At 38.6% G+C, this 25,874-nt stretch overlaps 1 protein-coding gene across 1 annotated transcript; it reads left to right on the top strand.

The window, feature by feature from the left end:
• The first annotated feature begins 7,140 nt into the window (after window positions 1–7,140).
• ctdspl3 (CTD (carboxy-terminal domain, RNA polymerase II, polypeptide A) small phosphatase like 3) lies at window positions 7,141–25,310 on the top strand. Its single transcript, XM_079843901.1, has 11 exons — window positions 7,141–7,430; window positions 7,952–8,063; window positions 8,201–8,314; window positions 10,447–10,558; window positions 10,637–10,754; window positions 13,899–13,985; window positions 14,329–14,391; window positions 20,148–20,227; window positions 20,332–20,458; window positions 22,932–23,027; window positions 24,489–25,310. Exons 1-11 carry the CDS (start codon window positions 7,308–7,310, stop codon window positions 24,552–24,554), a joined length of 1,098 nt encoding a protein of 365 aa, XP_079700027.1. The 5' UTR covers window positions 7,141–7,307; the 3' UTR covers window positions 24,555–25,310.
• The last annotated feature ends 564 nt before the right edge of the window (window positions 25,311–25,874 follow it).

Here is a 25,874-nt window from a genome sequence, read left to right as displayed (position 1 = left end):
AATGATCTATGCTAAGCTATGCTAACAGTGCAGACCCGGAGATCGGCTCAAAACGCTCTAAACTCAACTGATTAACTCTAGAGGAGTCGGAGAATGAGCCTATTTTCAATAATAGTGGCCTGTTCCTTTAAATCAGGTTGGATGGGACACTTTTTCCTAGTCATCTCAGTGGCCAAAAGTGTCCCAATCGCCTCTAACAATATAACAATAAAACTCGCCAATCAGAGAGAACAGAAATGGGTGTTTTTAATCATCACCTGACCTTTTCCCTGTCCTTATCAATTTAGGAATTATGTCTTCTAGCGCTTTATGCAAGGTCAAAAAACTCACTCGCTGGGCATCAGGGGTGAAACTTTCTCTAGATGGACACAAACATGGCATCTGCCGTCTTCGCTTACATGAGGTTGAATCATTTATTTAGCATTTTAAGTTGGCAAAACAGGGTTTCCATAAGCGTAAAGCTCTATTTTTATCTTGTTTCTTTGGATGCCTTGATCCTTTATTTGCGGCCTTTGCTTTGACGGATGAGATCCTCTTGATTATTCACAAAAGGACCTGTTCAGTCTAGTCTAATGTTCCTGTCTGTGTGTATTAACATCAGGACAACTCATTACTGCCAAATCTCTACCTCAAAGACTGGTTCCCAGTTTGCCCGTGGATTCGGAACGGCTCAGTTCATTTGAATATGTTAGAAAACAGCTTCTTGCTCGTAAATTCCCACATCATGGCATTTTCCAGTTTCATCCGAATCCGACCCTCGTCATGTGACTGTGGTTCTGCAGTGTGTTCAGATCTGAGATGCTGTGTTTTTACTGTTACTACACAGAATAAAGCAGTCGCTGGGATGTCGGATCTGTTGGACGAATGCCTTAAAGTATGCACATGTTGAAAAGTCAATCTAGCATGCTAATGTACTCGACTCTATTGCAAGGACAACCAAAATTGCTGTACAATAAAACTTGCCTTATTCTTTGATATTTCTTTGTTAGCTTCTCTCTCTCTCTCTCTCTCTCTCTCTCTCTCTCTCTCTCCAGAACGTTAACGTTCTTGACGTTACACTAAAAGTCAAGCGATTCACTTGTCCAATACATAGACAGCTGTGAAATTCAGGTTTTACATGAAGCCTTTTGTCGTCTTCTCAGGAAATACAACTCTACCTCTAGTCATCCAGATCGTTCATCAGTGCTGTGACGTTTATTTGACCCTTTTGTAATGGTAATGGTAAATGTTTCCCTCAAGGATTTTTATTACATGTGTTTTTTTCTTCTTCTTCTTTTTTTAAATCTCAGTATCTCTTTCTTACGCGAGTGCTTTTGAGTTTTGGCTTGCTTGGTTTGAATCTGCTTTTGGTTCCAGACGACGGATGGAGACAATCCTAAAGATGTGTGTAGATGTGTAATCGATCCAAAGAATGACACACAAGTGCTGTTATGGCTGGAATATTATGGATTCAAAATACTCTATAACCTATGTTTTAGGAAATCGTCACACAACTGTACCTCTCTCAGTCCGAATGCTGAAACACAAACACCTCAGAACATGTTTCAAACACAACACCGTTCACACGTGGAATTGTTCTTTTTATTATTTTATATGTTGTAATGGTAATTCTGGAGCTTCAGTTTGGGTGTGTGTGTGTGTGTGTGTTCATGGTGGTGAGTTTTGTCGTTTCAGAGTTTGCTAATGTACTCTCAACGTTTACCTTTTATAATTGTCAAGCATCAGATTTTTCACTGTTTGATTTTTCAGCTGTAGACGTTGAACAATAAAATGTAATAATTCTGATGTGATGCGAGTCTTGCAGTTCTTGAGCTCAGATTCATCTGCATTTATTCAATCAGAATTCAAACTGCTATATTGAAATGCACATGATTCATGTATTGTACGTTATACTATCCACTTTTTAAATTATCAAAGGTAAAATGTTCATATTTTATCAAAAAAAAAATCAATGTCAACTTTATCAGAATGTTGTTCATCAGAATATTTAACCTAAATGATGGGGATATAAAACCGGCTTAATGGACACTTGTAACATGTTTCTGCAGATGTTTTTGAAATACAACGCCTCCTTGTGAAAGATCTGTAATGTTCCATATGTTATTTCTTTTTTCTTTTTTTGTTGCTAAATGACAGTTTTTTTCTGTTTCTTTTCTTTTCCACAACATATATCAAAACGATGCATATTATTCCAAATTATTAACAAAACCTATCAAGCCATGGACGGATCTTCCAACACTTATCCCCTGCTGATTTGAAGAATTGTTGTCAGTGAAATGTAGAGATGCTAGTAGAGTCTGGAAACTGTTGCGTGACATATTGTCATCATGGGATGTCATTTTGTCATTTTCTCAAGTATGCATGATTTCCTGACATCTGGTGCAGAGCAATAGCAATCAATATTTCCATTTTTTTAAACAGTGCTGTAAACATTTTTCATATAACACATAAAGTATATAACTCTAAAATAATAATTGAATCAGGTAAATTAACTGAGCAGCTCATTAATATTTTTCTTAATATGACAAATACATCACATAAAAATATTGGTTAACAGCCCCATGTGACATGTCGCCACAATATTTTCGTAACTTGTTTTATATCAATTTGTTTAAGAAATTTATTAAAATCAGGTTAAGTGTAAATCTATGGTAAGCTATTAAAATGTTACTATTGTTGCATGGGTTGAAACATACAAACAAGCGTTTTAAACAATTGCTGACACTGCAACATGTGCTAACCAGACAGGCCACCATTTTGGAAATGTTGCCATGGCAACAAAAATTGCACAAATTGTCACATGACTGAACCTGGGTTTGAAGGAGAAACTGCGGGAGGAGCTGATTGGTCGAAACCAAGCCTGAGCACTCCTCTCAGAAACTGAAGCCTCCGCCCCTCGATCGCCCCCTGGTGGTTAGTTCCAGTATAGCTCATAAACTCCACCTCTCCGTGTGTTACAATGGACACGAGACAAACTAAACAATCAACTTACACTTCAAATAATTGTTCCCTTTCATAGGTTCTCTCGACACTGCGAGCCGTTGCTATGGGAACCGCCCTCAGTGACCAATGACTGAAGCCCTTATACCATCACGCCAATTTATTGGCCAGTGACACTTAACCCCGCATTAGAATATACGTCATGAAGCTTATACGCACACGCTGGGCTTCATCTCCTCAGATTTCATTCCTTCAGGAGGCGGATTTTCTGTTGGAAAGCTTTCCTCACGTGTTCTTAGAGCAGTTCTTAGAGCAGTTATCAGTCCTCTAAGCGGACACGATGAGCTACAGAAGATGCATCGATATCAAAACCTCAGGCTCTCTTTAACCTCTGGGGCTCTTCGGTCAGGAACATGTTCTGTTTTGAAATGTTAAAAATCACAGCTTCATCTGAATATGAAACTTAGGGACTTTTCTAGCATTAGGGATGTAAACACACACACAAATTGGGGTCATGATTCGAGCATGCTGATTGGTCGTAAAAAAAATACTCCCACTTCTGCTCTTCAGTCAAAAATGACCAACCATAGGAAATTAATGGAAATCTGCAAACACACAAAAATTCTCTGAATATTTGTGTGTACAATCTACAAATCGGCCACAATGCTGAAAAAAAGTACACAGTGACACTCTAAAACATCAAGAGTGTGATATTCACACACACACACGCACACACACACACACTTATACACACACACACACACACACACACTCACACACACTTATCCACACACGCACACTTATACACACACGCACACACTTATACACGCACTCACACACACACTTATACACATACACACTTATATACACACACACACACATATACACACACACACACACACACACACTTATACACACACGCACACTTATACACACACACACACTCACACACACACTTATACACACACACACTTATACACACACACACACATACACACTCACACATACACACTCACACACACACTTATACACACACACACTTATACACACACACACACACACACGCACACATACACACTCACACTCACACACACACTTATACACACACACACTTATACACACACACACACATACACACTCACACACACACTTATACACACACACACTTATACACACACACACACACATACACACTCACACATACACACTCACACACACACACTTATACACACACACACTTATACACACACATACACACACACACACATACACACTTATACACACACACACATATACACACACACACACACACTTATACACACACGCACACTTATACACACACGCACACTTATACACACACACACACTTATACACACACACACACACACTCACAAACACTTATACACACACACACACACACACTTATACACACACTCACACACACACACACACACACACTCACACACACTTATACACACACGCACACTTATACACACACACGCACACTTACACACACACACACGCACACTTACACACACACATGCACACTTATACACACACACACACACACACCTATGAAAAACTGAACCTATGAACCACATTTGGAATTTTTTGAAATCACAGCTTCATCTGAATGATATGAAACTTGGGGACTTTTCTAGCATCAGGGATGTAAACACACACACAAATTGGGGTCATGATTCGAGCATGCTGATTGGACGTAAAAAAAAAACTGGCATTCATCGTCTTCGGTCATAAATGACCAACCATAGGAAATTAATGGGAAATCTGCAAAAACAGAAATTCACAGAAAAAAAATCAATATTTCTAACTAAAAAAAAAGATTAAAACTTTATAATAAATAGTCAAATCCCCAAAAAAATCAAATAAATCATTAAATGTGTTCAAAAGAGCCCAAAGCCTCTCCATAGAGACCTCTAGTGGTCACACACATGGTTGCAAGATTTCTGAAATTATTCCAAAAGAGGAGCTAATCTGCCTTCAAAAAATATATATATTTTGAAGGCCTTGTCTCTATTTTAACCTGAAATACTGCAATGATGAATTTTTTTTTTTTTTTATTACAATTATTTTTTTTTTTTTATAATTTTCAATGGCAAAAATAGACCATAATTATTGCATAAATATATAAAAATACCATCAAATCATCTCAAAATACAAAATTAAAAAGAAAAAATATTATTGAGGAAAATTAAATGGCATTGGTTTTACTGGAGTGGAGGAAGTTTCGGTCACTAATGACGGGGAAGACGACCAATGAAACCCCTAAACCAAGAGCAGCAGAGGGTTAATATTAAAGATGGTTCTCTTCAATCACCTTCATCAAGTTCTCTGGGCTGGACGTGACGGAGACGGCTCAGTCTCACAGGTTTATCCACATCTTCCAGCTTCTCTCAGGTGTGTGAAGGCATTATGGTGTCATCGTTCCCATAGCGACGCCTCGCAGTGTCTCACTCCCTACTCGGGAAACCAATGATGTCATGATTGACAGCTGTCGTCCATATTTTTTTACGGTCTATGGTCGAAACTTAAAGGGTTAGTTCAGCCAAAACTGTAAATTGTGTCATTAAAGACTGAGCCTCATGTGGTTGGACACCCGTCAGACCTCCGTTCATCTTCAGACACAAATGAAGATATTTTAGTGTAAATCTGATGCTCTGAAAGGCCTCCATTGGCTCAACTTTACACTCTCAAGACCCTTAAAAGACACTAAAGACTAAAGTTACAAAGTCCATCTCACTACAGCGGCTCTACAATAACTTTATGAAGACGAGAATAGTTTCTGTGCGCAAAAAAACCCTAAATAACGACTTATATAGTGATGACGATTTCAAAACACGGCCTCATGAAGCTTAGAAGCGTTATGAATCAGTGAGTCGATTCAGCGGTTCAGAGTGTTATGAATCAGTGAGTCGATTCAGCGGTTCAGAGTGTTATGAATCAGTGAGTCGATTCCGATCGTTATGAATCAGTGAGTCGATTCAGCGGTTCCGAGTGTTATGAATCAGTGAGTCGATTCAGCAGTTCGAAGCGTTATGAATCAGTGAGTTGAATCATGATTCGGATCGCGTGTCAAACCACCAAACTGCTGAAATTTGGCGATTCAAACTGCTGAATCGACTCACTGATTCATAACGCTCTGAACCGCTGAATCGACTCACTGATTCATAACGCTCTGAACCGCTGAATCGACTCACTGATTCATAACGCTCTGAACCGCTGAATCGACTCACTGATTCATAACGCTCTGAACCGCTGAATCGACTCACTGATTCATAACGCTTCTAAGCTTCATGAGGCCGTGTTTTGAAATCGTCATCACTATATAAGTCGTTATTTAGGGTTTTTTTGCGCACAGAAACTATTCTCGTCTTCATAAAGTTATTGTAGAGCCGCTGTAGTGAGATGGACTTTGTAACTTTAGTCTTTAGTGTCTTTTAAGGGTCTTGAGAGTGTAAAGTTGAGCCAATGGAGGCCTTTCAGAGCATCAGATTTACACTAAAATATCTTCATTTGTGTCTGAAGATGAACGGAGGTCTGACGGGTGTCCAACCACATGAGGCTCAGTCATTAATGACACAATTTACAGTTTTGGGTGAACTAACCCTTTAAATATGGCACTGCACTGTAAAAAAAATCTGCTTAAATTCGTCAGCTGTGGTTGCCAGAACTTTACGGTAGCAACACTTCAGATTAAATTATGATTAAAAGTCCTAATTATGAGATAAAAAGCTGAAATTAGATGTAAAAAATCTAAATTATGAGCAAAACACACACTAAGACATTTAAGAGATGAAATCATGCTTGTTATTTGTATTAAATGCGCTTTTAATTTTTTGATTCACACTTATAATAATAATATTCACATTATTGTTTTCATTTTGTGTAATATATTTTTTTAAATGCGTTTGTACATTTTGAAATCATATCATACAACCTGTGGTAGCTTTTTTAGTATTATTTAAATGTTTATTTAATTTTCTGTTGAGCCTTACACGGCAGTATTTTCTATGTATTTTGACTGTTTTATGCCATTTGTTTTATTCAATAAAAATAAATTAATAATAATAATATATAAAATAATAATAATAACTCACCGCAAAAAAATCGCCCGTCACTGTGGCTTCCGCGTCACGTTGCGCAGTTGTTATGTGAAGCCCCGCCTACCGCTTCGAGCGTGTGTTCTGATTGGCTAAAGCTCGGTTGTGTTTTTTCCTCAGTTTAAATTGAGGTCAGTCGGTCTGGAAACAGCGAGACGGCGCCGGTTACCGCGACTCTAGAACTACAACATCATTCCTGAGAGGTTTATCTGTTGGCGACATCGTTTAATCAGGGCTGACGGGAAAATGAGACTTCGCTCGAGAAATATCTTAAATGAAACCCCACCGACACCGACACCGTCCCGCCGCCGTCGAGCCGCACCGGAGAGCGCGAGCCCGCAGACCCCGCTGGCCAAGAGCCGGTCCCAGGTCAGTCCTGCTCTATTCAACTCGAGATATGAAAAGAACACTTTCGTGTGTTTGTTTGGTGTGATCCGCTTCAGGAATGATCTGCGCATGCCTGGTTAGCAAAATGCTAACCATTTTAAAGCGAGAGATATGACGATACGAGTGGAGTTAAACTAAAATACTACTATGATAATATTTAATCAAATCATTAAATACCGAACAGGTTATATGAGAAGTAAGAAGTTGTGTGTTGCTAGTAAAAGTGTCTCTGACTAGATGTGTTTATGGACAGGGCCTGTTCTCATCGGGTAGCCAATGAGATTGCAGTATTTTTGATTGGCATTTGATTTGGCCAATCAGCTTCTCTGTGTATTCTCGATGTAGTTGCACGTGGATCTTGTAGCTATTATTGTTTATTAAAACACAAATAAACTTCATAATTTCTGTCATTTTGACTTTTTTTATTTAATTGCACGTGTTGGTATGAAATGTGTAGCTTGTCTTAATCACAGGTTTATTAACTGCTGTCTTTTTTACTTTAGAATGAAGTCCGATTTCTCCAAGACTGCTCGAATCTGGACCCTGATGACGTCCCGACGGCCGCCAAGCGTCCCCGGAGGAGGAGAAAAGCTCTAGTGGCTGTTGACAGTAAAGGTAAGTTTATTAATAATGATATTGTATTAAAGAGATAGTTCATCCTCTCCCTCATGTCGTTCCAAAGCCGTGAGGAATTAATGACAGGATTTACGTTTTTGTGTGAACTGTCCCTTTAAGAGAATCTGTGTTTTCAGAGTCGGATTTCAAGACCCCCGTCCGCCATCTCCGGGAAAGGCATTCATTATTGAATCCTGCGGCTCGGAGCCTCTACTCTCCGGCCGTCCACTTCCTCACTCCACCGGGAGACGGTCAGTGCATCTCAACCTCTTGCTCATTTAGGCCATTTTATACGGTTTAGCATTAAACTCATACGCTTTTGCCATCAGTCATTGGTACAGAGCCCACGCAGAAGAAGATGTGATATTGTGGCCTCAAATTAAGAATTCATTCCTACTATTTATTAAGGGGTTAGTTTAGCCAAAAATGAAAATGACCCCATGATTTACTCTCCCTCAGCTCATCCGAGGTGTGTGTGACACTCTCTGACTCCTGTCCTGACTCTTCCACGCTTTATAGTGGCAGTGAATGAGTCCATAAAAGTCCATCCGTCCATCATAAAAGAGCATCTATCCATCATAAAAGTGCATCTGTCCATCATAAAAGAGCATCTATCCATCATAAAAGTGCATCCATCCATCATAAAAGAGCATCTAGCCATCATAAAAGAGCATCTAGCCATCATAAAAGAGCATCTATCCATCATAAAAGTGCATCTATCCATCATAAAAGTCCATCTTTCCATCATAAAAGAGCATCTATCCATCATAAAAGAGCATCTAGCCATCATAAAAGAGCATCTATCCATCATAAAAGTGCATCTGTCCATCATAAAAGTGCATCTGTCCATCATAAAAGTGCATCTGTCCATCATAAAAGTGCATCCATCCATCATAAAAGAGCATCTAGCCATCATAAAAGAGCATCTAGCCATCATAAAAGAGCATCTATCCATCATAAAAGTGCATCTATCCATCATAAAAGAGCATCTATCCATCATAAAAGAGCATCTGTCCATCATAAAAGTGCATCTATCCATCATAAAAGAGCATCTTTCCATCATAAAAGAGCATCTATCCATCATAAAAGTGCATCTATCCATCATAAAAGAGCATCTGTCCATCATAAAAGAGCATCTAGCCATCATAAAAGTGCATCTATCCATCATAAAAGTGCATCTGTCCATCATAAAAGAGCATCTAGCCATCATAAAAGAGCATCTATCCATCATAAAAGTTCATCTATCCATCATAAAAGAGCATCTGTCCATCATAAAAGTGCATCTATCCATCATAAAAGTTCATCTATCCATCATAAAAGAGCATCTGTCCATCATAAAAGAGCATCTATCCATCATAAAAGAGCATCTAGCCATCATAAAAGTTCATCTATCCATCATAAAAGTTCATCTATCCATCATAAAAGAGCATCTGTCCATCATAAAAGAGCATCTATCCATCATAAAAGAGCATCTGTCCATCATAAAAGTTCATCTATCCATCATAAAACTGCATCTGTCCATCATAAAAGAGCATCTGTCCATCATAAAAGTTCATCTATCCATCATAAAAGAGCATCTGTCCATCATAAAAGTTCATCTATCCATCATAAAAGTGCATCTGTCCATCATAAAAGTGCATCTGTCCATCATAAAACTGCATCTGTCCATCATAAAACTGCATCTATCCATCATAAAACTGCATCTATTCATCATAAAAGTGCATCTATCCATCATAAAACTGCATCTATTCATCATAAAAGTGCATCTATCCATCATAAAACTGCATCTATTCATCATAAAAGTGCATCTGTCCATCATAAAAGCGCATCCATCATAAAAGGAGTCGGAGAATGAGCCTATTTTCAATAATAGTGGTGTGTTCCTTTAATAGTATCATCAAACTTCAAGTAATCAAGACATTAATAAACGTAACCCCAAAGAATCTTATCCTCATGTGTGTAAATCTGCTCCTACAGTTCAAACCTCCGGAAGTGTCTGACCTTCATTCTGAAACTGTACTGCTAAACTAAATGAGTGCCTGTCCTTGATTTGATTGTGTGTTCTTTGTACAGGCGACCATCCTCCCTAATTTATATAGCGCCTTTCACAAGACCCAAGGACGCTTAACAAATAGCAAGGGAAGGGGTGGAGAAGGGGGGGGGGTTAAGGATAAGAAGGAGAGAAACCAGAGCATCTATGGCCCATAGGCCTCAGTGAAGAGGTGTGTTTTAAGCTGGTTTTTAAAGGTTGCTAAAGATGTTGCAGAGCGGATGGCATGAGGACTGCTCCTACAGTTCAAACCTCCGGAAGTGTCTGACGTTCATTCTGAAACTGTACTGCTAAACTAAATGAGTAGTGACTGATTGTGTGTTCTTTGTACAGGCGACCATCCTCCCAGCGCGAGCCCCATGTTCAGCCCTGAGCTGTGTGTGTTCGGCTACAGCGCGGCCAGCCCTCTCTCCGAGGATGAGGAGAACCAGGAGGCCTTCAGCCCGTGAGTCTCTGGGCTTCAGACGGGCTGCGGTGCTGCTTCTGTGGGTTAATCACATCACTGTCTCTGTTTGTGCCTCAGCTTCACCTTCATCAAGAACATTCCCAACCGCTCCCAGCAGTCCAGACCCGTCTCAGCAGTGCGAGACATCCCCCCCAAGACCAGGAGCACTCCTGCGGCCACACTGGTGCTGGATCTGGTCAGTATCTTCCACTCTATCCATCATAGAGTCACTGAACTGCATTGGCTGAATCCCAAACTGTTGGAGGTCAGAGGCCGTTACAGGGCTCGACATTAAAGGGTTAGTTCAGCCAAAACTGTAAATTGTGTGATTAATGACTGAGCCTCATGTGGTTGGACACCCGTCAGACCTCCGTTCATCTTCAGACACAAATGAAGATATTTTAGTGTAAATCTGATGCTCTGAAAGGCCTCCATTGGCTCAACTTTACACTCTCAAGACCCTTAAAAGACACTAAAGACTAAAGTTACAAAGTCCATCTCACTACAGCGGCTCTACAATAACTTTATGAAGACGAAAATAGTTTCTGTGCGCAAAAAAACCCTAAATAACGACTTATATAGTGATGACGATTTCAAAACACGGCCTCATGAAGCTTCGAAGCGTTATGAATCAGTGAGTCGATTCAGCGGTTCAGAGCGTTATGAATCAGTGAGTCGATTCAGCGGTTCAGAGCGTTATGAATCAGTGAGTCGATTCAGCGGTTCAGAGCATTATGAATCAGTGAGCAGAGCAGCGGTTCAGAGCATCAGATTTACACTAAAATATCTTCATTTGTGTCTGAAGATGAACGGAGGTCTGACGGGTGTCCAACCACATGAGGCTCAGTCATTAATGACACAATTTACAGTTTTGGCTGAACTAACCCTTTAACGCTTGTCCAGGACAAGTGGATTTTTTGAAGGGGCAAGTGAAAGAGAATTTTACATTATTTTTATTTTTTTCAAGTATCCTGATAAAACGTCATTAACAAAAAAAACTAGGGAATCAACCAAATGCAAGAATGATTCTGCATTCATTACTGTAAGTTGCGATCGTCAGTGAATGATGATAATATATAATGTGTTAATGAACTGACGGTAACTAAAGCACTGTTGACGCTCACACAGAGAAACTCAGTCACACACTGCCTTATAAATGTAGAAATGTGGAGTTTATTTATATTTATAACATGATACAGTTGCAACGCCACATTACCAAGAGTGTGTTCTCCTGAACACCATCACGACTGAACATGACACTGATTTCATATGACAGTTCCATAAACAATTATTAACATTAAGTCACTTACATTTTAGATGCAATATTGAGTGTTTTGTTCTATTTCAGCAGCGAAAATAGTTCCAAAAGATCACATCAGAACGAGTGTCACAGCATCAGTGTGTGTGTGTGTGTGAATGATTCAGTGTTTGAATGAATCGATAGAATCAAAGATTCAATGAACTATTCGTAAACGACCGCCTCATACTTGAATGAATCAGCTGTTTGAACGAATCGACTCAATGATTCACTCATTCAGACGGTCACCTGCTGCCATAGGTGCTTTAGTTTCATCTTTAAACATTTCTTATTCGTTAATTCAAAAAATATTTAAAACAATCTCATAACATTATTTAATGCAGTTGTAATTTTTCAGTGTAAATTATTCTATTTGACTGGGAACGGTCTATAGTGTCGTCTTCTAATTTAATTTATTGATCCAATTTAAGAATATAAAAGGAAAGCTGAATCATAGCCTATATTTAATAAGTTTAGGGGGAAAATGCCCTTTATAAAAGGTACAAATATCACAATTATGCATATGTCAAAGCTGATTGAACACTGGTGACAATATTGCTTCAGAATACATTTTATTTACAACACACACACACAAAAAAAAAATTATTTTCCCCGGACAAGCTCATTTTTTACTCGGACAAGCGGAGGACAGATTTACCTGTCTGAAGGACAAGTGGAGGACAGATTTACCTGTCTGAAGGACAAGTGGAGGACAGATTTACCTGTCTGAAGGACAAGTGGAGGACAGATTTACCTGTCTGAAGGACAAGTGGAGGACAGATTTACCTGTCTGAAGGACAAGTGGAGGACAGATTTACCTGTCTGAAGGACAAGCGGAGGACAGATTTACCTGTCTGAAGGACAAGTGGAGGACAGATTTACCTGTCTGAAGGACAAGTGGAGGACAGATTTACCTGTCTGAAGGACAAGCGGAGGACAGATTTACCTGTCTGAAGGACAAGCGGAGGACAGATTTACCTGTCTGAAGGACAAGCGGAGGACAGATTTACCTGTCTGAAGGACAAGTGGAGGACAGATTTACCTGTCTGAAGGACAAGTGGAGGACAGATTTACCTGTCTGAAGGACAAGTGGAGGACAGATTTACCTGTCTGAAGGACAAGTGGAGGACAGATTTACCTGTCTGAAGGACAAGTGGAGGACAGATTTACCTGTCTGAAGGACAAGTGGAGGACAGATTTACCTGTCTGAAGGACAAGCGGAGGACAGATTTACCTGTCTGAAGGACAAGCGGAGGACAGATTTACCTGTCTGAAGGACAAGCGGAGGACAGATTTACCTGTCTGAAGGACAAGCGGAGGACAGATTTACCTGTCTGAAGGACAAGCGGAGGACAGATTTACCTGTCTGAAGGACAAGCGGAGGACAGATTTACCTGTCTGAAGGACAAGTGGAGGACAGATTTACCTGTCTGAAGGACAAGTGGAGGACAGATTTACCTGTCTGAAGGACAAGTGGAGGACAGATTTACCTGTCTGAAGGACAAGTGGAGGACAGATTTACCTGTCTGAAGGACAAGCGGAGGACAGATTTACCTGTCTGAAGGACAAGTGGAGGACAGATTTACCTGTCTGAAGGACAAGCGGAGGACAGATTTACCTGTCTGAAGGACAAGTGGAGGACAGATTTACCTGTCTGAAGGACAAGTGGAGGACAGATTTACCTGTCTGAAGGACAAGTGGAGGACAGATTTACCTGTCTGAAGGACAAGTGGAGGACAGATTTACCTGTCTGAAGGACAAGTGGAGGACAGATTTACCTGTCTGAAGGACAAGTGGAGGACAGATTTACCTGTCTGAAGGACAAGTGGAGGACAGATTTACCTGTCTGAAGGACAAGTGGAGGACAGATTTACCTGTCTGAAGGACAAGTGGAGGACAGATTTACCTGTCTGAAGGACAAGTGGAGGACAGATTTACCTGTCTGAAGGACAAGCACGTGAACAAGTGAAGTTGACTAGTGGAACGGGTCTCACTGGTTTTGATCGACTGGTTTGTGATTTTATTGTTTTTCCCCGATTCTAGGATGAAACCCTGGTGTTCAGTTCACTCAATGTGATTGCGGACGCAGAATACACCTTCAGCACCCGCTTTCAAGATCACAAGTACAAGGTCAGTGAAACCTTTACTCAACCCGTGTTACGCTAAAGTCACATTTGCACATTTCTCTCAATCAGGACTCAACAGTGAAGATCTCTAAAACATCAAGAGTGCAAAAACACACACACACACAAACACAATTGATCCCTATAAATATAAGCATTAGTTTCAAACTACAGTTTTAAAAGGTTTAGGTGTTAAAGCTGCACTATGTAAGATTTTTTCAGTCAAATATCCACTAGGCCAGTGTTATATATGACGGAGAAGTTACATAGTGCAGCTTTAACAGCATAAAGAGTGAATGTTCTCTGGAATATGCAAACATTGTCATCATTAGTTGAACATGTTTCCACAGGTGTACGTGATCCTCAGGCCGTATGTGAAGGAGTTTCTACAAGCCATGACCAAACATTTTGAGGTAAACATTGTGAAGAGCAAAAGGACAAACTTTAGAAAACTTTAACATTTGGTGTGAAAAACACTTTAATTAGAATGAACCGCTGTTGGGGCGAGACTCTGCAGGTGAAGGGGGATTAACTTCTCCAGTTTATTACTGACATAAACAGAAGGGGGAAAATGTATTACAAGTTTTGTGTAAATTCATGTTTTAATATGCAAATGATGCCTTAAATGCGCTCATTTGCATACATTTACATAAACTAAATCTGTAAATTGGACCAGGTTTAAAACTCTTGGTTCTGTTTGGTGCTTGTATGAGAATCTGACTCTGAGAAGTGTTATATTGTATAATTTCATACATTTCTATTGAACCCCCCCCAACTACAAACATAATATATATTCAGTTCATTAATATCAGTAGTGTATAATATTTATCCCTCTCTTCCCCGTCATTAGTGACCGACACCTAAAAATAAAACTTCCTCCACTCCAGTAAAACCAATGCCATTTATTTTTAATATTTAATATTTTTTCTTTTTAATTTTGTATTTTGAGATGATTTGATGGTATTTTTTAATATTTATGCAATAATTATGGTCTATTTTTGCCATTGAAAAGAATTTTTGTTAAAAAAAATTGTAATTTACATTTTTTTATTTTTAATTATTGCAGTATTTCAGGTTAAAATAGAGACTAGGCCTTCAAAATATTTTTTTTGAAGGCAGATTAGCCCCTCTTTTGGAATAATTTCAGAAATCCTGCAAGCATGTGTGTGACCACTAGAGGTCTCTGTGGAGAGGCTTTGGGCTCTTTTGAACACATTTAATGATTTTTTTTTTGTTGTTGTTGGTGGATTTGAATATATATTTTAAAAAATCTCAAAGACTATTTATTATTAAGTTTTAGTTATTTATTTATATTTTGTTAGAAATATAGATTTTTTTCTGTGAATTTGTGTTTTTGCAGATTTCCATTCATTTCCTATGGTTGGTCATTTATGACCGAAGACAATAAACGCTATTTTTTTTTTTTTACGACCAATTCGCATGCTTGAATCATGACCCCAATTTTTTCCTAATGCTAGAAAAGTCTCCAAGTTTCATATCATTCTGATGAGGCTGTGATTTTTAACATTTCAAAACAGAAAATGATCCGGTCAGAAATAACTGAAGAGCCCCAGAGGGTTAAATCACATGGAAATTGATAAATGAATAAATTCAGTGTGAGCAGGCCTATAGACTGTACTCGTGGCAGTTGAGAAAACATTAATTTAGTGAAGTGAAGGGTAAAAACAAACCATTGTGTATAAATGTGCACCTTAAATTCATCCAGTCGTGTTTGACCATCTTTAACTCTTGTGCATCAATTAATAAACGTTACACTGGTCCATAGAGGACAAAAATGTCCATGTCAAAAAAAGTCATAAAAAAATGTAATATTGAGGACAAACTTAAGTTTAACTTAACCTCACATTTGGGATCTCAGTGATTATAAATCTGCCTACATTGTGTGATTATGGGATGTACAATATGATCATGCAGAATAAGGCGTCAGTATTTGCTTTATAAGTAATAATAAACAGCCAATATCATAATATGCATACTAATAAGCTACTAGTTAATAGTGAGAATTGGACCCTAAATTATTATTAACTAGCAGTGTTGGGGAAACGCATTACAAGTAACTTGAGTTACGTAATAATATTACTTTTTCAAGTAACTAGTAAAGTAACGCATTACTTTTCAAATTTACAACAAAATATCGGAGTTACTTTTTCAAAAAAGTAACGCAAGTTACTTTTTCACATTAGTTTGACTGACAGCTCTCCTGCCCCCATGTTGTGAAAAATAAGTGGAGAGGCGTGTGTGTGTGTGTGTGTGTGTGTGTGTGTGTGTGTGTGTGTGTGTGTGTGTGTGTGTGTGTGTGTGTGTGTGTGTGTGTGTGTGTGTGTGTGTGTGTGTGTGTGTGTGTGTGTGTGTGTGTGTGTGTGTGTGTGTGTGTGTGTGTGTGTGTGTGTGTGTGTGTGTGTGTGTGTGTGTGTGTGTGTACACATGATGGTTATTGTAGTTCTAGACTAAATGTGAGCATTTATTTATCTCACTTGCACAATAAAGATTCTGTACTCCTCAAAATGAATAAAATCTGTCAAATGCAAAATTAGAGGACTATGCAAACCTCCAATAATTAAATGTTAAATAAAACAAATATTTTTATGCATTTAATCTACCTTTATTGACCAATGTCGTGCTGCTGATCTTTGATGATTCAGTTAAGCCATGATCAAAAATTACTAGATTTTTTTTATTTATTGGTAAAATGTTTTTCTCCTGCGTCCTATTCTTCATTATCCAGAATGGCAGCACATTTTTACCTCAGCCTGAGACCTATTATTTCAATTTTGATATGAAGAGATGTCTTTACATTTGCACAAAAAAGGACTTTTTTGCTATTAAAAAACAAAACAAAAAAGCAAGCCCAGCCCAGGTGAGAAAAAGTAACGCAAAAGTAACGTAACGCATTACTTTTCTTAAAAAGTAACTAAGTAACTCAATTAGTTACTTTTTAAGGGAGTAACGCAATATTGTAATGCATTACTTTTCAAAGTAACTTTCCCCAACACTGTTAACTAGTACTACTTATTACTAACTAATTATTGTTTAGTGATTTGGTCTTAGTGACTTAGGAGTGCTCTTGACTACTCCTGGCGTTTCATGGATTTAGGAGCTAGTTCTAGTGCTAAAATGCTTTGTGAAATTCTTAGAGAAAATTTAGAAGTCCTAAAATTAGGATTGACACGTAGGGTTGGGAATCGTGAGAAATTTTCCGGTTCCATTAAAATTATTAAACAAATAGTGGTAAAGGAAAAAGGCACAATACGCAACTCAAACAATCCTTTTTGTGTTTATTACTTGCTCTAAAATTAATTTACAGGTTGGCAATGTCAAAAAAGTCGTGTACTGTACATATATTACAGTATTAATTAAGCCATTCTTGCAACACATTTTTTTTTTTCTTCAAATGAACACCTCTGAAATTGTCTTATTACATTTTATCTCTCTGTCTCTGAATAAAACCAAGTTATAAATTATATTTATTAGTTATATTTATTAATTAGTTGTATATTAATTTAATAGTAATTCAGTTATTCAGTGAACTTGTAAATAATAAATTGCAATTCAGCATTACAAAGGTAATTGTGCCTGAACGCTTACCTAAACCATGGTGACTCAACGGTTATAGATATATATATATATATAGGCCTTTCACTATAGATCTGGAATAAGCCATTCTGTGCTGTAGCAAATGTTTTGTCAGATTGCTAGTGCAGCCTCCTTTGCATGTTATTAACTTTTCACATGTGTTACATTTTGCTTCATTATCATTCATTCTTTGGAAATGAATCCATACTTGTGACTTGGCCATGCTGGTGGTCAACGAGAAAATATCTAACGCTAAACCGTGTATGTGAAGCGCGAGGGCTTCAGGCTGAACTGCGACACTCCTGGAAGCGGCAGCGTCATTAATATTCATGAGGAGGTGCGCCAGGGTTGCCAGGTTTTCACAGCAAAACCCGCACAATTGCTACTCAAAACTAGCCCAAAACAAGCCCAATCGCGTTTCAGGGGGGCAAAATTTGCATTTCCGGGGCTAAATATCACATAATTGGGGCCGCTTCAACCCGCGGACATGAAACACAGCCTGCGGACAACAGTGTTGAAGGAGCCCAATTCTGCGGGAAAACCACGGACTTGGCAACACTGGCTATTAAAGGATACGCTTCCAGCGCTTCGCACACACATTGCATCGCAACCGAAACTTCGGAATTTCGCACGGCTCTGTTATTTTTCAAAAATCAGTTTCGGTTCTGCATAAGACAGGGTTCCCGCGGGGTCTTAAAGTCTTAAAATGTCTAAAATTAAATTTTTTTAATTTAAGGCCTTAAAACGTCTTAAAAATGGCCAGATTTTCACCCGAGGTCTTAAATTTAATTTAGTTAGGTCTTAAATTCATTTCCAGAAATGCTGGCTGCAGAAAGTTATTAACGTTACACTGTAGCAAAAAAGCATCGAATGGCGAAAGCGGATCTCAAAGTGGAGGTCTAGAGTCTTTGCTCCGCCCTCAGAGCGTTCGTTCGGGGTGTTGTAGTTCTTTCTGGGGGTGTTGTAGTTCTTTCTGGGGGTGTTGTAGTTCTTTCTGGGGGTGTTGTAGTTCTTTCTGGGGGTGTTGTAGTTCTTTCTGGGGGTGTTGTAGTTCTTTCTGGGGGTGTTGTAGTTCTTTCTGGGGGTGTTGTTGTTCTTTCTGGGGGTGTTGGTACACATACACGGTGATAAAACTACAAATCCCGTGATAAATACAATTACCTGCCCGTAAAATACATCTACGTTTAATAACGTTGTATTTTTCTGGACAGAATGAGGCAGACATGCATTGTTTTATATTATTCTAAACAGTGATAAAGTCTGCACTCAATCAGCACTGCACACCTTATGATTATGACAATAGTGGAGGCTTGAAGAACTCAAATACACCATATCTTGATGCAGTCGTGTTTATTGTCTTCGTTTCATCAGTCAAAGCGTTTCTATCTTCAGTTTATCCCACATCGCTAGCTTCACATTAGAGTGATTACTTCTCTGAGGGAAATGTGGAGATTCTGCTCGAGGGCGCCCTCTGGCTTCAGTATGAATGAAACGTTTGGGTAAAAAATATGAAAAATAATACTTCTCTCTAAATAAATTTATATGACAATCCATATGTTTTTCTCCAATGTACAGTTTTTCCCCCACAGTGGATGCATAAGAGGCTCATATTTCATATTAAATACATAGACTTTAAGAAATTATGTCACAGATAAAAAGCACAGATTTTTTGTTGATTTTTTTTTTTTTAATAATAAATCTTTAGACCTTTCTAATGATTTTTAGTCATAGGCTGTCTGCATATTAACAGGTAACCCAGCAGTTTTTTTTGTAAAATATAAATGTTATTATTATATTGTTATATTTATTCTTAAATACTCTATTTTGAATTTTTTAATAATTAAAATTGTACTGTAATGGTAATATTTCTAATTTTGTTAAATATTTGTATTTATCGAATATAATAATTATTATTGGTCTCATTAATATATAAACATTAATATATAAAATGTTATATGCACACACTTTTCATTTGTAATTTTTTTAATTTATTTTTTTATTGCATTTTAACCAGAATAATCTCAATTAGATATCTTCCCCAAATCGTGCATCCCTAGTTTCTCCCTAGAGCATCCCCTGTTCAATCTCTATTAGGATATTAATATGCAGTTTTGTAATCTATTCTATTTGAGGGCAAGTTTGTTTTAGCCTATTTTCATTTTGGGCCTAAGGTTTTGGGCATTTGGCACGTTGTTGGCTGTGGAGGGTTACTAATGTCATTGCTTTTTGTATTATTTCTTTGATTTAAATAATTTTGGTAAAGCGTCGTATAGGTCTTAAATTGCAATCTTTATGGTCTTAATGTCTTAAAATGGTCTTAAATGTGACTTTCTGAAACCTGCAAGAACCCTGATAAGAACCGGTTCTCGGTTCCCAACCCTATTGACACGCCCATTATTTGTAAGAGTTTCTCCTAAATCTGCAAGTTATGAGCTACTTTTACTCTTGAGATGTTGTTTTGAAACGGCCCCTGGACATTACTCAAACTGTGGGAACCCTGGGGTGATTTTATCTGTTGGTGTGGCCAGTGAGTAGATCTATTATTAAATCTGTTCTGTCTTTTTTCTTCTTCCAGATGTTTGTTTACACCTCTGCCAAAAAGGAATATGCAGAAAAGATCGTAGACATATTGGACCCTAATAAAAAGCTCTTTAGGTGAGACAGAATCATCCTGGAGATGTTCCCAGCCTGCATCTGTCTCATAACGAAACATACCTTGAGTGAATGCGAGTGTGTGTTCTTCTTCTTCTTGTGTTAAGGCACCGTTTGTATCAGGATGATTGTGCCTGTGTGCTTGGACACTACATTAAAGACTTGAGCGTTCTGGAGAGAGACCTGTCGAAGACCGTCATCCTGGACAACGCCCCTCACACCTTCCCATACCACGTATGTTTGTCTTCAGTGCTTTCCTAACCCGGAGAGAGCAGGGCCGGTTCCATGAAGCCGGTTTAGCCAATCCTGGGTTTTAGATACTCCTGTAACCCTGAGTTTGTTAAACTACCGTCATGGTACAGGAACCAGTGGTCATGTTTATGTATGAAACCGCTTTTCCTCCGCACAGTATCGCTCGCTCTGTCTTACAATCATTCCAATGATCACAGAAGCGCTGGGTGGAAGTTTATCAGATACACACTGATGTCTGCGCTACAGCTCTAAATACAGCAGATCCTCTTGTTCATTTCATTGGCGAATAATTTTCGTCAACAACCTTTTTTTCACTGACGAAAATGAGACGATAACTAAATAAAACTAGGGTTGGATGACAAAAACTATGACCAATCAATTTTCGTCAACAAATGTCCTAGAGGGATTAGGGCAGAGATGGGTCAGAACTGATGATCTGAGTAACAGATGAACACATTTAATCTGAACTGATCTAACCTCTGGAAAACACACGATCTACAGGCTCACACACACACACACACACACACACACACACCCAATCCAGCTCCAGAGCGGCTCAATCAATAACACACACACCCAATCCAGCTCCAGAGCGGCTCAATCAATAACGCACACACACACACACACACACCCAATCCAGCTCCAGAGCGGCTCAATCAATAACACACACACACACACACACACACCCAATCCAGCTCCAGAGCGGCTCAATCAATAACACACACACACACACACACACACACCCAATCCAGCTCCAGAGCGGCTCAATCAATAACACACACACACACACACACACACACACACACACACACACACACACACCCAATCCAGCTCCAGAGCGGCTCAATCAATAACACACACACACACACACACACACCCAATCCAGCTCCAGAGCGGCTCAATCAATAACACACACACACACACACACACACACACACACACACCCAATCCAGCTCCAGAGCAGCTCAATCAATAACACACACACACACACACACACACACCCAATCCAGCTCCAGAGCGGCTCAATCAATAACACACACACACACACACACACACACACACACACACACACCCAATCCAGCTCCAGAGCGGCTCAATCAATAACACACACACACACACACACACACACACACACACACACACCCAATCCAGCTCCAGAGCGGCTCAATCAATAACACACATTTATGCCAGACCAGTGTTTATGAACTAATGCTGATGAATAATGACTTTATGATGTTTATATAGTAATATGTTTTAGACGGTTGTAATAATGCATATTTATCTCCTCATCTGAACTTGAATGAGCTCCTGCAACTGCAATAGAGACGCAGACATTTCAAAATAAGAGTCCTGGTGTATTTACAGCTTCTTTATCATTAAAAGTCACGCATTATATATTCGTTTTTGCTTACACAATAAACTGTGTTTAATTTAATTCCCATTTAATTCATAGTCAGGAGGAAAGACCAGTATTTGACACATATTTAATAAAGTATCAGGGTTATAATAGTTCACTAAAACCATTAAAAAAAAAACGTAATTACTTGAAATTAAATAAATGTTACTGAAATGAATAAATAAACAAACTTATTTGAAGCTTTAGCTTAACCTGATATGGCCGACTAAGTTATAAAAACGATATAGATGTTTTTAAAAAAGTGAATTGAGCTCTTTCGTGTATTTTTAATGTCAAACTAAATGATGTCAAAATGTCAGTCAAGTGACAGTCGGTTATGTGATGCTTAAATGCTTAATGTATGACCTAAACTCATTAGATTTAAGTAGACTAAAACTAAATGGCATTTTAGTCAAAAGACTATGACTAAAACTAAATCAAAATTTGCTGTCAAAATTAACACTGATGAAAGTAACTTAGTGCTTCCAATAACCATTGTATTGATTACATTAAGCCACCAGGTGGCGATACGTGACCGTTAAAATGCCATTACTGGGCTTATTCAAGTCCTCTTTTATTGAGTTATTTTTATCCATTCCGCATCTCCCACATGTGTGTGTTTTAGCAGTGAATGAAGAGACACTACTGCTTTATTAATACTGCTTTACTCACTAGCAGCTACAAAACACACGCTAACAGTATGTCACAGGCAATTCTAGTTGCATTTTTCATCAATTAATTTCTTAAATTATCCTTTAACTGTGTCCTGGCACGTCAGCGACGCTCTTCTGAGACCTAAGATGACAAATGAGACACGCCCAGACTTAACACACAGCCATTGTAAGTCCACAAGAGCGAAAGACCACATGAAGTGTGTGTGATTTGGGACACAGAGCTTATATCCTGCCTTCAGGACTCGATCAGATGAAGGGATCTCAGGAGACAGGAAGTGAACATTAGATTATTGCCCTCCGACCTTGAGATGTGTGTTTCAGACTTGGCTCTGGTATATCAGTGTTTGATTGGCATGTTCTTACTGGATATGTTTGTTTGTTCTAGCTGATGAATATGATTCCCATAAAGAGCTGGATTGGAGATCAAGAGGACCGTGAGCTGCAAAAGCTCATTCCATACATGGAGAAACTAGTGCCTGCGGTGAGTGTTTCTAAGCCTTTAACATTCATGCTGTTCTTCTTCTTTTATATGCATCACATCTATTTGATATCCATAAACTTGGCCCATCCAGTCATGGTTAAATAAAGCATTAAATAGGAGAAATATGGAAACTCTTTGGTCATTTTTGAGCGAGATGCTAACGGTCTAATCAGATTCAATGATCTATGCTAAGCTATGCTAACAGTGCAGACCCGGAGATCGGCTCAAAACGGTCAAACTCAACTGATTAACTCTAGAGGAGTCGCAGAATGAGCCCAAAAACAGTGGCGTGTTCCTTTAAGGCAGAGCTTATTGAAGTAATGGATACATATTTATGAGTAGATATGACACGCCGTCCGCATGTAATAAAACCGTACACATTAGGGCTGGGTATTGACAACAATTTCACAATTCGATTCACAAGCTTTCGACTCGATTTTTGATTCTTTTCAAATCAATATGGATTATTTTGGATATGTATCAGGTATAATACATGGAAAATGTTCTCAAGGAAAACGAATCTCTGAACTAATGTTGTAAACTATGTGAGTCAGTTGATACTACATTAGCCGACTAATAGTGAATGTAAAAATTAACTTGTATACAAACACTTAAATGACACTATATATATAAAAACATAATTAAGTTATAATAACTTAACAATTACATAACCATAATTCTACTCCAATTAGATTTTTTAAATATAAACATTTAAATGGTGGCTGCATAAAAACTTGCCAGATTTATTCATACATACATGCATTAAATATTGAAGAACATTGAATATGAATATCCTATGGAATGGTGCATATAATTAGCAAAATGCTCCTCTAGGGTTAATTTTTCTAGCTGACTAACGAGTTTATGGACACTGGATATGGTTTTTCTGAGGTAAATGTGACGTTACATGACATTTACAAGCCGTTTTACTGACGTCTTTCTGCGGTTGAAACACATGATCCAGATTTCGGTAAGTCGTCCTGTATCTTTAACACACTTTCAGAAGCTCATTCGTGTTTATTTTGCGCTGTAACTGGTATAAGGCGGAAGAGAAGATCAGCTCATGTTTGCGGTTCTCTTGAGTATTTATGTTTTTGAATTTCGTAAAAAAATAGACGTAATTTGAAATCTGAGACTGTTTCATATCAATAGTAATAAAGCACAAAGATTATAGCGATTTATTGAATGGGAGGAGCTACAATGTTTATTTCATTCATTAACTGAAAACAGGATGACTAATCGATTCTTGGGATTTTAAGAATCAATATTGTTTTGTAAAAGTGAGAATCGATTAAAATCGGGAAATCTATATTTTTTACCCAGCCCTAGTACACGTGTAGGGAAAAGGGCAAACCAAAGGGAAGGTGAAAATGGGTCTGAAGACTAAATCGAGACGCACTTGCTTTATTTCAGTAAAAGTAATTTTGTAGTAATGATGATCTTGTTTGATTGTGTTTTCAGGATGACTTCAGAAATGTTTTAAAGAAGAGAACTGACCACTTCCACAGGCTGCTTTCTGAAGACTGACCCTGCTCATGAAGTGACCGGAGAACACACACACACACACACTCACACTCACACTCACACACACACTCTCACACACACACACTCTCACACACACACACACTCACACTCACACACACACTCTCACACACACACACTCTCACACACACACACTCTCACACACACACACTCACACTCACACACTCACACTCACACACACACACACTCTCACACACACACACACACACACTCACACACACACACACACACACACACTCACACACACTCACACACACTCACTCACACACACACACACACACACACACTCACACTCACACACACACACACACACACACACACACACACTCACTCACACACACACACACACTCACTCTCACACACACACTCACACACACACTCACACACACTCCCACACACTCACTCACACACACACTCACACTCACACACACTCACACTCACACTCACACACACACACTCACACTCTCACTCTCACACACTCACACACTCTCACGCACACACACACACCAGTGACTCTGGTATAATCAGTGTTTCTGGGATAGAGTAGTCTTACATCGCGCTGATGTTCTGACCCATTTTCAGAATTAGACTAGATTCTTGCCTTTAATTTATTGATAAATCTTGAGATTTGTACAGGTTAGTGCCATTGGATGAATATTTTCACACTTTAAACAGGCAAATTAATTTCAATATGTGTTGTACTTGAGTTTTTTTAAAGGACACCAATTTCCAATAACCATTAAAAAGAAAAAAAAAAATTCTGACAAGCTTTTGCTCTGTAAATTTCCTCCTCAAATTGTGGTTTGCTGAGAAAAGCTGTGCAATAATATTTCCAAGTGATCATACGAGAACAGAGACGGACCCACATCAGGAAGAAGAGCGAGGCTGATGGACTCTTTCTGCTGGGCAGGGCTGGACTGGTAATCTGGCATACTGGGCATTTTCCCAGTGGGCCGACACCCTTTGGGGCCGATAGAAGGTTATTTATTTTTTTTACCATGAACTGGCCCATTGGTTTGTCTTGTAAATGAACAGGTCAAAGCGAGAGAGACTCATATTAGGCCTCTGCTATTATTTCTTCCATTAAATATTGCAGAATATAAATAACTTTTACAGAGGCTGTTTGATATATTTACATGTATGTTTTTATTACAAATTCAATAGTTTATTATTATTTTGTTTATTTTTGAAACCCATGGTAATGAGGAGAACGGTTTTACATGTGACCACCATGATCTTGCAGTTAAACTATAAATAAAATGGCATTAGGGTAATTCAAGGATATTTAACCAAACAGCTTTAATG

This window comes from Gobio gobio (genome assembly GCF_949357685.1).
Source record: "Gobio gobio genome assembly, chromosome: 19".
Lineage (NCBI taxonomy): Eukaryota > Metazoa > Chordata > Actinopteri > Cypriniformes > Gobionidae > Gobio > Gobio gobio.
This window is presented reverse-complemented; position numbering and strand designations above follow the sequence as displayed.